This window comes from Panthera uncia, chromosome D1, assembly GCF_023721935.1.
Source record: "Panthera uncia isolate 11264 chromosome D1, Puncia_PCG_1.0, whole genome shotgun sequence".
Taxonomy (NCBI): domain Eukaryota; kingdom Metazoa; phylum Chordata; class Mammalia; order Carnivora; family Felidae; genus Panthera; species Panthera uncia.
Window position 1 is genome coordinate 47,596,248 of NC_064808.1, and position 11,807 is coordinate 47,608,054.

At 44.6% G+C, this 11,807-nt stretch overlaps 1 protein-coding gene across 2 annotated transcripts in view; it reads left to right on the plus strand.

Annotated features, from left to right (window-relative positions):
* Positions 1-5,513, plus strand: part of SCUBE2 (signal peptide, CUB domain and EGF like domain containing 2) — a 62,853-nt gene extending 57,340 nt beyond the window's left edge. For both annotated transcript variants that reach the window (XM_049650381.1, XM_049650387.1), the window contains 3 exons: positions 587-739; positions 4,452-4,531; positions 5,226-5,513. In XM_049650381.1, coding sequence (XP_049506338.1) covers positions 587-739; positions 4,452-4,531; positions 5,226-5,378 — 386 coding nt within the window. In that variant the 3' untranslated portion in view covers positions 5,379-5,513. The remainder of the gene's footprint in view (positions 1-586; positions 740-4,451; positions 4,532-5,225) is intronic.
* Positions 5,514-11,807: the final 6,294 nt, after the last annotated feature.

Below are 11,807 nucleotides of genomic sequence, written 5' to 3' on the forward strand. Positions count from 1 at the left end.
TAAATGACTTCATGTACATAAAGCACTTAGAATAATAATGACACATGGAGCCACTGTGTTTGCCACTCTTATTAGTGGTTACAGTGTCTGAAGTCAGGTGTGGGTTTGAATCCTGACCTATTCACACACTGGCTCTGTGACCCTGGGCAAATGCTTAAACTCTGTAAATGAGTTAACAACGGCACCGACTTCCTGTGACTTTCAGAGGATTAAGTGAGATAAAGTCCATGAAGTGCATAGTGCACCACCTAGTCTCTGGAAGCATGCGGGGATTGGGGGTGGTTATTGCTGGATGACAGCAGGTAGCTCTGGAATTAGACGGCCTCTCCTTAGCCCCTGCAGTGAGCACCGCAGCCTGGGCTGCTGCTGTTTGCCTAGCCATGGGCGTTTCAGTTAGCCTTCTCTGGGGGCTTGCAATCACCAGTGGAGTCCAGTCAATTCCCAGGACTTTGGCTCTTATGAGCTGAGCCCAAAGAGCTCTGGAGCATAACTTGTTTTACGGTGTTTTCATTTGAAACGATGAGTGTTCATTGTCTGCTGCTCAGGATGAGTCCTGAACCCTGCCCTCTCTAACTTCCCTTGGCAGCTTCATCGAATTCTGTGACAACATACGAAACCTGTCAGACCTATGAACGCCCCATCGCCTTCACCTCCAGGTCAAAGAAGCTGTGGATTCAGTTTAAGTCCAATGAAGGGAACAGCGCCAGAGGGTTCCAGGTCCCGTATGTGACATACGACGGTAAGCGCTGTGAAGCTTGGGCTGCATCACGCCCAAGGAGCTTCTCTGCTTTCAGGAGAACCAACTTCTGGGCCAGCTGGTAGATTGCTGACAAGCACATGTGCTCAGAAAGGCAGGTGGAATAAGGAGAAAGGACACTGCTGACTCACATGTGTCAAATTTTAAACAAGCATTTGGGGACACTGACTACAGGGATGAAAAGATGTTTTAGAAAATAAGTAAAAGTGAGCATGGCTTGGTGGGGAAGCATATGGGCCAGCCTCGACCTAATCTCTTCAGTGACTTTGTGTATGTTACTTACCATCTCTAAGTCTCATGTTCTTAATGTGTAAATGAGGATAATCATTAGATCTAAGATGGCAGTTAAATGTGATAATCCACAAAGGACTTGGTGCAGTGCCAGGCACATAGTAAATACTCAGTAAATACTAGCTAATTATGACTGTGACTTTCATTACATGGAATCCTGAGGAGCAGGGGAGAAAGACCCAAGTTCTGGTCCTGTCTCTGCTACTAATTTGCCGTGTAATTTTGGGCAAATCAGATGACTTCTCTGGTTTCATTTGCTTCTTGTTAGGTGAAGGGGTGCCTCCTGTGAGCCCTGGGGGCCTACCTGGGTCTGGGACTTGGTTGATAAACATTTACTTAAAATACAAAATGCACTGGAAAGAATACAGCAAAATCTCAAGAGATTTGGGCCTTGAAAGAACATATGAGTTGTGTGTGTGTGTGTGTGTGTGTGTGTGTGTGTGTGTGTGTTTTGTTTTGTTTTGTGTTTTTTTTAATAATGGGAAGAACATTAGTTAGAGAGAATGATCTAGGCCAAAGGATAGAGTACCTGGCATGTATGGGGACTGATTAATGGCCTGATTTGGTCAGTCGGTAGGGTGCATGGAGCTTAGCAGTGAGAGATAAGATTAGAAGCGTGTGGAGTTGGGTGGTGAAGGGCCTGGAGTGCTAAACTCAGAAGGGTGGACCTAATCTTACAGGGAGCCATGAGCCATTGAAGGTTTTTACACAAGTGTTGACAGTAGATGTTTTGGACAGATAGTATTCTATGGATTTTATAAAAGCATTTCACATTTATAACATGTTCCAAATCCAGGATTATCAACTCTGTGCCTGAAACCATGCCAAATCCCTCCTGATAAGGGCTCTTAGGATCAGAGCCCTAGGTGGACACAAATACCTCCCATGTGGCTCTGCTGAGAGAGACAGAACACCTCATCTACCTGAAAGCAAACAACCAACAGCCCCCCTACCCCCAATCTGGAATCAGTGAAAGAACCAAAAAAGACACGGAGACTCCAGAATAAATATCACTAAAGCTCACATCTTTTTGCTTGGCTGTTCTCAACTCTACCTTTGTGATACATGAAAACACCTTTTTTTTTTTTTTTTCATTTTCTCAAATAAAGAGTTGTAGCTTGAACCAGGGAAATTACACATAAAGCTGCTGAGGCCCATGAGAGTGTGTCTTACACATGTCACAGCAGATACTAGTTGAAAATTGCTGTGTTAGTAATATAGAAGCCTTTTAGGTCTTTACTCAGAGCTTATTTCATCTTTGTTTTTTTTTTTGAACATATATTTCAGACAAGCTTGATAGCTGGTTTCCAAGCCCAGAAGAATAGAAATCACATTTAGAAGGGGCAAGTGAGGCTGCTACAGAGTGGCTTACTGACCACTGGAGGACGGGGAGAACTGTAGTCCCAGCTAACTTGCGCTGAGTACGTGTACTGAGTACCAGGCATGTGCTGAGTGCCTTTGACACCGCACAGCCCTCATAATTGCCATAGACACAATTCTTTCCTGATTCTATGGACAAGACCACTCAGGCTTAGAGATTAACTTAGACTAACTGGCCTGAGGTCAGGAGGACAAAGTGGCAGAGATCTTTGGGACTCCAGGGCCTGAGTTCTTACCTATGACTCTTAACTGCTTTTCTCATGACAGTTGTAGCAAGGGATAAAACATGGTAGTTCTTGATAGTGGAGGGAATGTTTTTAAAAGACAGCAGTCTGGGGTGCCTGGGTGGCTCAGGTAATGATCTCATGGTTCATGAGTTCGGGCCCTGCATCAAGCTCTGTGCTGACAGCGCAGAGCCTGCTTCGGATACTCTGTCTCCCTCTCTCTCTGCCCCTCCCCAGCTTGTATGCTCTCTCTCTCAAAATAAATAAGTAAACATTTAAAAAAGACAGCAGTCTGGGAGCATTTGGTGTGGTGGCAAATAGTGCTTCAGTTCTCTCTTACACTAGGACATGGCACAGCAACTGGTCCTCCTGGGTGGTGAACACCCATCATCAAGAGGAGCTAGTTCTCTGAGGAAGAGACTCTGCAACAAAGGAATTCAAGATAAACATGTACTCTTACTCATATTTGATATTCACTAAAGTAGAAGAATAAGAAGGAAGATACCACATGAATAGAGCACCAGTGAGGTTGAACCTATATTAAATTAGTAATCATGAGAACCATACGATAGTTAATAAATGTTCATTAATCACCACTTGACTAGGAGAAACTTTTTCAAGCACTCTTTCCACATAGTTCCAGTGATGTTCTTATGATTTGTTTGGTTTTGTTTGTACATGATATGCATACAAAGAGGCATTCTTTTCAGCCTGGAATTTGGAAAAGATTGTGTTTTGCATGTGCTTGGTTTGAATTATGACTAGGAAGTAGGCTAGACTTTGAAAGGTGGGGATTTAGATTTGGAGACAGCTTACGTTGTGTGCACTGCATTTACTATGTACATCAACACCAAAAATTAACTAATAAGAAAATGAACATAGCTTTCTTCCCTCTTTAACCAATGAAATTCTCCCCACCCCCCCAAAAAAAAAAAAAAAAAAAAAAGACGAAAAAAGGAAAGAAGAGTCTTGCTTGGTACTAAGAAGCTTGATTGTTTTACATAATACAAGGGCAGAGAGAAAAAAGGGAGGACAGAAGGGAGAAAAGTAGAGAAGAAGAGAAAAGCCCTGAGGCTGGTGAACTCACCAGAGAGCAAGTATAGATGGAAGAGATGAGAACCAAGCTCTGAGCCCTGCAACCCTCCCATAGTAAGAGATCAAGGAGAGGAGGAAGAACAGCAAAGGAACTTCAGACAAAGTGACCAGTGAGGTAGGAGGAAAACCTGAAAGCATGGTATCCCGGAAGCTGAGTGAAGAAGTGGATCGAGGAGGAGGGGTGACTAGAGACAGTGAGTGTTGACAATTCTTTTGAGTAGTTTTGCAATAAAGAGGGCAAAAATGTAGGATGGAAGCTGAGGGAGAAATGAGGTCAAGGCGGGGACTTTTTTGGGATTGCAGACATAATAACATGTTTACATGCTGATGGGGAAGGCCCAATAGAGAGAGAAAATGTCATCATGTAGGAAAGAAAGGGCAGAAGTGCTGGAACAATGCCCTTGACTTGGTGAGAGAAGATGGAGCCAGTGGAAAAAGTGGAGGAAGGGTGTTGACTGGATGCACAGAGGGTTCATCCAAGGGAAGATGGAACAGAAGAGGTGGGTGCAGAGGCTGGTAGGTGAGAGGATGTGGGAGTCTGTGGAAGTTCTCTTCTGATCACCTTCTCAGTATCACAGCGGTCACTGTTCTGATAGCAGCTGCAGAAGAGGCATTTCTCAGAACCTTATTTAAAAATGAAAGAAAGAGTGAGTTTGGAAATAACTAAATCCCATGAATGTCAATCATGTCCTTTATTCCAACAGAGGACTATCAGGAGCTCATTGAAGATATAGTTCGAGATGGCAGGCTCTATGCATCTGAAAACCATCAGGAAATACTTAAGGTAGGTACATAGTGAAGGTGGATGCTGCAGTCACCCATGGAGCTCCCAGGCACCACTGGAGGAAGGTTTTCCTTTTGCTCCATGTTGCCACCTTTCAGACACCAAGCCTGCTCTGGGCTGAGGTCAGTTTTATATCTTCACCAGACTTAATTAAAACAAATATTCAGATGGCTTTCTTCGGTGTTGTCAAGTGAAACTGTATTATTATTATTATTTTTAATTTGGAAATGCGTGGAGGAACAGTGGGAAACTTGCTTACTCTAAATCCAGGCCAGTGGCAAATCATGGTTCCATGTTCACTCTCCAAATAACTGAATATCATTGACTCCTTGTTTATCCTTCAAGCCTAAAGTCCACCAAATTTTAGATGCTTATAAGTACTTATCAGACACTTGCCATCTCACCAACCCTGTAAATATTCCCCAGATTCCAGTGTTGCATCTCATCTGGTTTAGAAAAAGAAAACCATTTTTTATATATTACCCTTTCCTTTACAAAAGTAACCCATGTTTTTTGTAGATACTTTGGGAAAATAAATACTGGAAAAGAGATAAAAATCAGAGGAAACAATTTTCACTAAGTGTTTCTCAGCTCAGCAACCTACTGTCCAACACTGGGACATTATAGTTCCATTGGCAAAATGTTGGAATGTTTAAGTATTTTGGCCCAGTAACAAAACTTGTGTTCTTTTTAGGATAAGAAGCTGATCAAAGCTCTGTTTGATGTCCTGGCCCACCCCCAGAACTATTTCAAGTACACAGCCCAGGAATCCCGAGAGATGTTCCCAAGATCTTTCATCCGATTGCTACGTTCCAAAGTGTCCAGGTTCTTGAGGCCTTACAAATGAGCCGGGCCACGTGCCACTCAGTGCCACGATCTGCCTGTGGGCTGCTGGGACGCAGCCATCTGCCTATGCAGCCAACATAGTCGGATATCGCTGCCTCCAGTAGCAGTGACTCATTAAAGTTCAATTTTTATAGATAATACAGATATTTTGGTAAATTGAACTTGGTTTTTCTTTCCCAGCATTGTGGACATGGGTTATGAATGGCAGTGAGTCCTACCATCTTTCACTGCGGTGGGTGGATGTCTTGGGGACATCAAGGGCTGGCTGAGCTGGACGTTAGTCAGCTCAGATGAGAGTCACCTGTCCTTCCTGGTTCTCACTCCTCCTCAAGGGGGCCATGGTGGAAAGGAGTCCACAGAAGGGGCTGCCTTACCTGAAACTTTAGCTTCCTCCTTCCCAATCCTCCCTAAGGGAGCCCTCTGCACCCATGCTGTGACCAGGCAGAGCAGGAAAGAAGGAAGGGAGGGTGGGAGAGCCCTTCAGGCATCAGGCACCCACCTGAGACCCAGGAGGATTCTGTTTCCCCATAGCCTTCTCCAGCCTGTATGACCAGAGTTTGATCCCAAGACCCTGGGTTCTGAGCAGTGATCATTTAAGAATACTTAAGCAGAAAGAATTAGCAGTAAAAAGATAAAAACTAAGCACTTCCACAGATGTAATAATGTGGATCTGTGGACAATGGCCTTCCTAGTTGCCAGCTTCCACTCTGCAGTGAATGCACAGTGCTGGTTTTAGCACCTTCAGCTGTGCCTTCAGATGCTCCGCTGGGCCCTGCATCAGGGCCTGGAGAGTTCAGGCCGGATGTGATCTCCTTGGCGGATGAGAATCACCCACTGTTATGAAAAGGAGATTTCACAGATCCTGAGTCACTACTGCCAAGGGTGCTACTTCTCAGTGGGCTTGCCTCCACAGGTGTCTGAGGGCCACGTGGGCCACTGTGCAGCCAGACGGTTATGTTTGCCTTCCTTGCCCACTCTTCAAGGTCGGGCACTGCTGCAGCTCTGAGGATGTGAGCGGCACCACTAAGGGTGGGCTCATTCTCTTAGTCACCACACCACTGCCAGGAGCAGCTGTACAAATCCCCGTCTCCAGGTACTGCAGAATCACATTTGGTTGGCACAGTGGGGACTCACAATCATTTTCTTCCGCAGAATCTTGAATTTTCAACATTACTTAATTTGTAAAAATTTAAATCCATAGGCAAAAATCTCATTACAGTGAAGAAAAAAAGAATCCTATCAAACAAGCTGCCATTTCCCTAATGAATGGGCTGAACTACACACACCTATAGTGTTTTGTTACTTCAGTAACAAACTAACTCTGTACACCAAAGTACTAAAAAATGGTTAGCAAATATTTTTAAAGAAAACAGAGCCTACTGGGAAGCTCTCTTTTCACCTCAGTTGTTGTTTTTTTAACCTACTTCCAACATTGATTAAAAAAAAATACCCTAATCCAAATTTTCTTCTTTATTTGCATGGGTCCTAAATACCCATTTCCAAATTTCTTTTCAAAAATGTGAATATTTTCATTTTTTACAATCATCATCAAAATAAGCACTTGGAGTTTGTCATACAAGGACTTCATCTACATTTCTGAGTCTCATCATAAGATGAAAATTCAAATGTAATATAACCTGAGTCAGTGACCCAATCCATGTGGAGGAGGGGTGAGCTGAACTGTGCCATCCTGTCCTAAGCACGTTAGTAACTCTATGTTCATGACTGTGTGATGCTGTATTGCTGAGGTCACAGGAAGACTAGGGATGGAAATGCACTGTGGGCTGAGAACCCACACGAGAGCTGTGCTCCTGGTACAAGTATGAGCAACTAAGGTCCTCCCTAAGCTTCCTCTCTATCCCCGTCAACCACCCTGAGAGATGTTGTGGTGGGCTGGCTGCCTGGGGCTACTGTTGCTACCTACTAAGTCAATCAATATTTATTGAACCTCTGCTCTGTGCCAGGTACTGTTCTAGGCCCTAGGGATGCCCAGTCACAAGGCAGACAGGGTCCTTGCCCTCATGGGACTTACATTTTAGAGGGAGGAGATAGTCAATGACTAAACAAATCACCACAAAAAAGTATCAGCTAGCATTAAATGTTATGTTGTAGGTTAATGTGACACATGACTGTGTCACTACTTTAGAATTATGGATTATGGATGTCCTTTCTGGGGAAATGACATTTCAAACTGAAAATAGCCAGAAGGAACCAGTCTTGGGACAGAAACAGTCAGGGCAAAGAGTACTCCAGAGAGAGGGAAACCAAGTGCAAAGGCTGGCAGGCAGAAGCCAGCGTGTGTGGGGGTCACAGTCCAGTGAGGAAGCAAATGGGATGAAGTGAGGCCAGGGGACTGGACAGGAGCCAGAGCACATCAAGCTTTGGAATCCAGAATGAGGGGTTCGGGTTTAATTCTGAATATGTTGTGAAGCTTTTAGAGGAGTTTAAGCAGAGGAGTGGGATGACCTGATTTGTTTTTGTAAAAGATCGTTCTGGTTACTATATGAATAGATTTCAGAAAAAGGCATGGAAGCAGAGAGCCATTAACAAACTATTGCAACCAGCCAGGCAGTCATCCAGGTAGGAGATGAGTTTGTCTGGGTTAAGGTTGTAGAAGTGGAGATATGAGAATAGTTTCTGGACATGTTTTGGGGCAGAGTCAAGAATTCGCATGACGATTGGATGGAGAGGAAGGGAAAGGCAGCAACTGAAGAGGCCTCCTACTTGCCTGAGCAACTGGTAGCTGGAGGAGACCACAGGAAGAGAGAGTCTGGGACATGTGACCGTTTTAAAACATGTCCACAACTTCTTTGATGCTCCTTCCATGGAAAGTTGGTGGTCTTTTGACCCTCCCCTTAACTTGGAGCTCTGTGACTGCTTCCCCAGTTTAGTGTGGCAGAAATAACATTTTACCAGTTCCCGGGCCCAGGACTTCAGACACTGGCAATTTCCACTTCTTTTGCTCACACCGAGAACTCAGTCACCACAGCCTGTGGAGCAGCCATGCAGAGAGGAACCACGGCCCCCCACCCATAGCCCAGCTGAGCTCCCAGGTGACAGCAAGTAAAACTATGTGAGTGAGCCATGTGGGAGTGAATTCTCCAGCCCCATGTCCAGCTGCCCTAGCTAGTACTTCACAGAGCAGTTCCCATCAAGCCATACCAAAATTGCAGACTCATGAGCAAAATCAATGGTTATTGTTTTTTTCCGTCACTAGGTTTTGGGGTGATTTATTATGCAGTAATAAAATACTGGAAAAGGAGAGCTCAGTTTGGGCCATTTCAAGTATAAGGTACCTGTTTAGGAATCCACACTCAAGAGTTCAGGTAGGCAATTGATTCTGTGAAGCCCCAGGAGAGGTCAGTGCTGGAATATGAATTTTAACATCACAGAATTTTAACATCATCATGAGACATGAGGTAGTGGTCACCTGGGAAAAGTATGTACATAAAGACCAGGGAGCTCTGAATTCTGGAATTCCCTGTGTGGGCACAGGACCAAGACTTGGAGGAACTGCTTGTTAAGTAAACAGGAAGAGGTCAGAGCTGTTTCCCCTGCCCTCCAAGAGAGCTCTTTCTGTGGGAGGACACTGAGTGGAAGTGAAATCTGTACAAGACCTTCCTTCCAGCTGTGGATATTGTTCTTGAACCATTTACTTTAGTGCTGCATTTGTGGATTTAGCAACGTTTCCCTTGAGTTTCCAGTGCTAATAAAAGAGTGTTTGCCTTTTCACACTACCAGATGATTATCTTCACTGTGGAAAATTGCTTCCTCTGAATCATTCTCTGAGCTGTTAAATGTGTTGTCTGTAGGCATTCACTGGATTTAGGTTTGCAGGTGATTTTAAAATTGTCATGTGGTAATCTGGGATTGTGGCTGCACAGCACAAAGCAAGGACTCACTTGCCCTCAGGCAGATCTTTGTGGGGAGAGCATCAGGGCTGTTGCTGCAGGCTGCTTTAGTGGGTGGGCCCGTGTGCTGGGGAAGTGCACCCACACCAAGCCCAGCCTCTATCCTCTCTTCAGTGCAGAAGGGATGCCTCCTCCTAGGGATGTCAGCATCTCTGCTTCCTTTCACACAGCAGGGTGAGTCCTGAGAGCCTTACCCAAGCCTATATCACTCTTAGCCGGTATTTGGGAGGCAAATGGATTAGATGAGGAGTAAAGCAGTTTCCTCACCAAGTTCAGGGAGGTTTGTTATCTATGGCCTCCTTGCTTGGCAAGCCATCCTCGGAATCCAGGCCCTACGTGTGGCCACTAGGGGCCCATCCATAGGAAGTGAGAAGCCTTGGTGAGGCTTCCTTTCTGTGGCATCTTCTACTCCAGGGGACTGTGAACCCAGCTTGGGTTTCCTGAGTATGTGTGGTTCCCTGCTTCCTTCTCCCTTCAGGTAGTCCTGATTGGCTTGCAGGAGACCATCCTCAAGGACCTGATGGCCCAGCAAGGCTGTTCCTGTGATAGACAGTCACAAAGACCTAACTACTCAGCGGGGATCACTTTCCAGAGAACACAGTAGGATCAAAATAGAATTATAGATTTAGAAAGTGAAACCACTCTAATTCTCAGGGAGGCTGCTTTAAAAGCTGAATAAAAGGTCACAAATTCACCTACTGCAAATAATGACAGTAACTTAGCATTATTTGGTTTTCAGAGTATCTCATTAGGGGAATGCTACTACAGATATGAGTTACTAATAATTATTTGTTATGTGTTCACTCATTTATTCATTTATCCAACATATTTCTTGCACACTTACTAAGCACTAAGTACTGTAGGAGCTGGTGTGCTGTAGTGAGCAAAATAAAGTCATTGCTTTTGTGTTTATATTCTAATGGAGAGAGACAGAAAATAAATAAATATAAATAGCAAAGTCAAGTGTGGTAACTGTTTAAAGGAAATAAAGAAGGGTAAAATGGTAGAAGATGAATAGGTGGTGAGAGGGAGTTGCTATTTTAGATAGGGTGAGCTCATCGTTGGAGTCATGAATCCAAGCCTCTCCCAGGGCACTCGCTCCTGAAGCCTACCATGGCAGTGCTGGCCCTGGCAAGTTCCCCTACGCACCCAGCAAGCACTTGTCATTTCATCTCATGCCAGGCTGACCAGAGCTCCAAGTTGTGAACAAGCCATTTTGTAATTTCTAGAGCAGGCACCACCTAGTGGTTGTAAAATGGAATAGATCAGTGTCTCATTCACCCCCCTGCTTTGGAGTTTAAATGGCCACAATTCAAGGCAAAATGTTACCAGTGAGATGTTGTGGACCAGGGCTGTGACTGATTGCATGTTGTTTAATACAGCCCTCAGAATGTATCTGTTTAGATCTTTTCCTTCTCTCTGCCTGGCCTAATGACTAATGACCAGGTGGGAAGTCATTGAGTTGGGTCTTTTCAAACTGTCAACAGTGCTCTGAATCACATCCAAACACACACACACACACACACACCCCTCATTCATTCATTCATTCATTCATTGTTATGGTCTAGGCACCATGCTAGGTTGGATATATACTGCTGAGACAGGAGGGAAAAGGAGTTGAAAGAATGAGGGGGGAGAATCCCCATATTGTAATCTTGTGAAATCTTTTAGCACATGTAGTTCCGGGAGCTACCATACCCCTGACCTTGGACTGTCCTCTGATCCTATAGTCTACACTAGGACTGAAGGATAACTTTGAAGCACAGTTTGGAGTTTTCTGTCTTTTCCCTACACAGTGCAAAAAGCAGAAATACAAACCTACCTCAAATGGGCTTTGGTGCTGGCTTTGCCTTATTTTTTTTTTTTTAATTAAAAAAGTGTTTATTCTTGAGAGAGAGAGAGAGAGAGAGAGAGAGAGAGAGAGAGAGGCAGAGCATGAGCAGGGGAGGGGCAGAGAGAGAAAGACACACAGAATCCAAAGCAGGCTCCAGGCTCCAAGCTGTCAGCACAGAGCCCAATGTGGGGCTTGAACCCACGAACCAGGAGATCATGACCTGAGCGGAAGTCAGATACTAAACCAACTGAGCCACCCAGGTGCCCCTGGCTTTGCCTTATTATACACACTTTGTGATTAAAGAAAAATTAATAGCTGCTGAGCAGGAAATGAAACTAATGCCCCAGGGAGGACAGAGCCCAGCAATGTGTAACATCAAGATAGTGTGGCTTGTGGTAAACACTCATCAAGAGTGTGAGCTTGTGGTAAACCCTGGCCAGGTCTTCTGTGCTCAGCCCTCCGCAGCCTTGTGGGTAACTCACTGTGTGACCACAAACTGGTCATTTTCACACACTGCCAATGCAGCTGCATGTGCATGATATCTGTCCATCATATAAAACTGGATGATATAGCAGGATGGTAATGGTGACAAAGCAAGAATGTGTGTCCAGAATACCAATATTAGATCCAGGTGACCTGGCTTGAAGAAGGGAGCTTTCAGCAGACACAAAGGTACCCAAGCAGG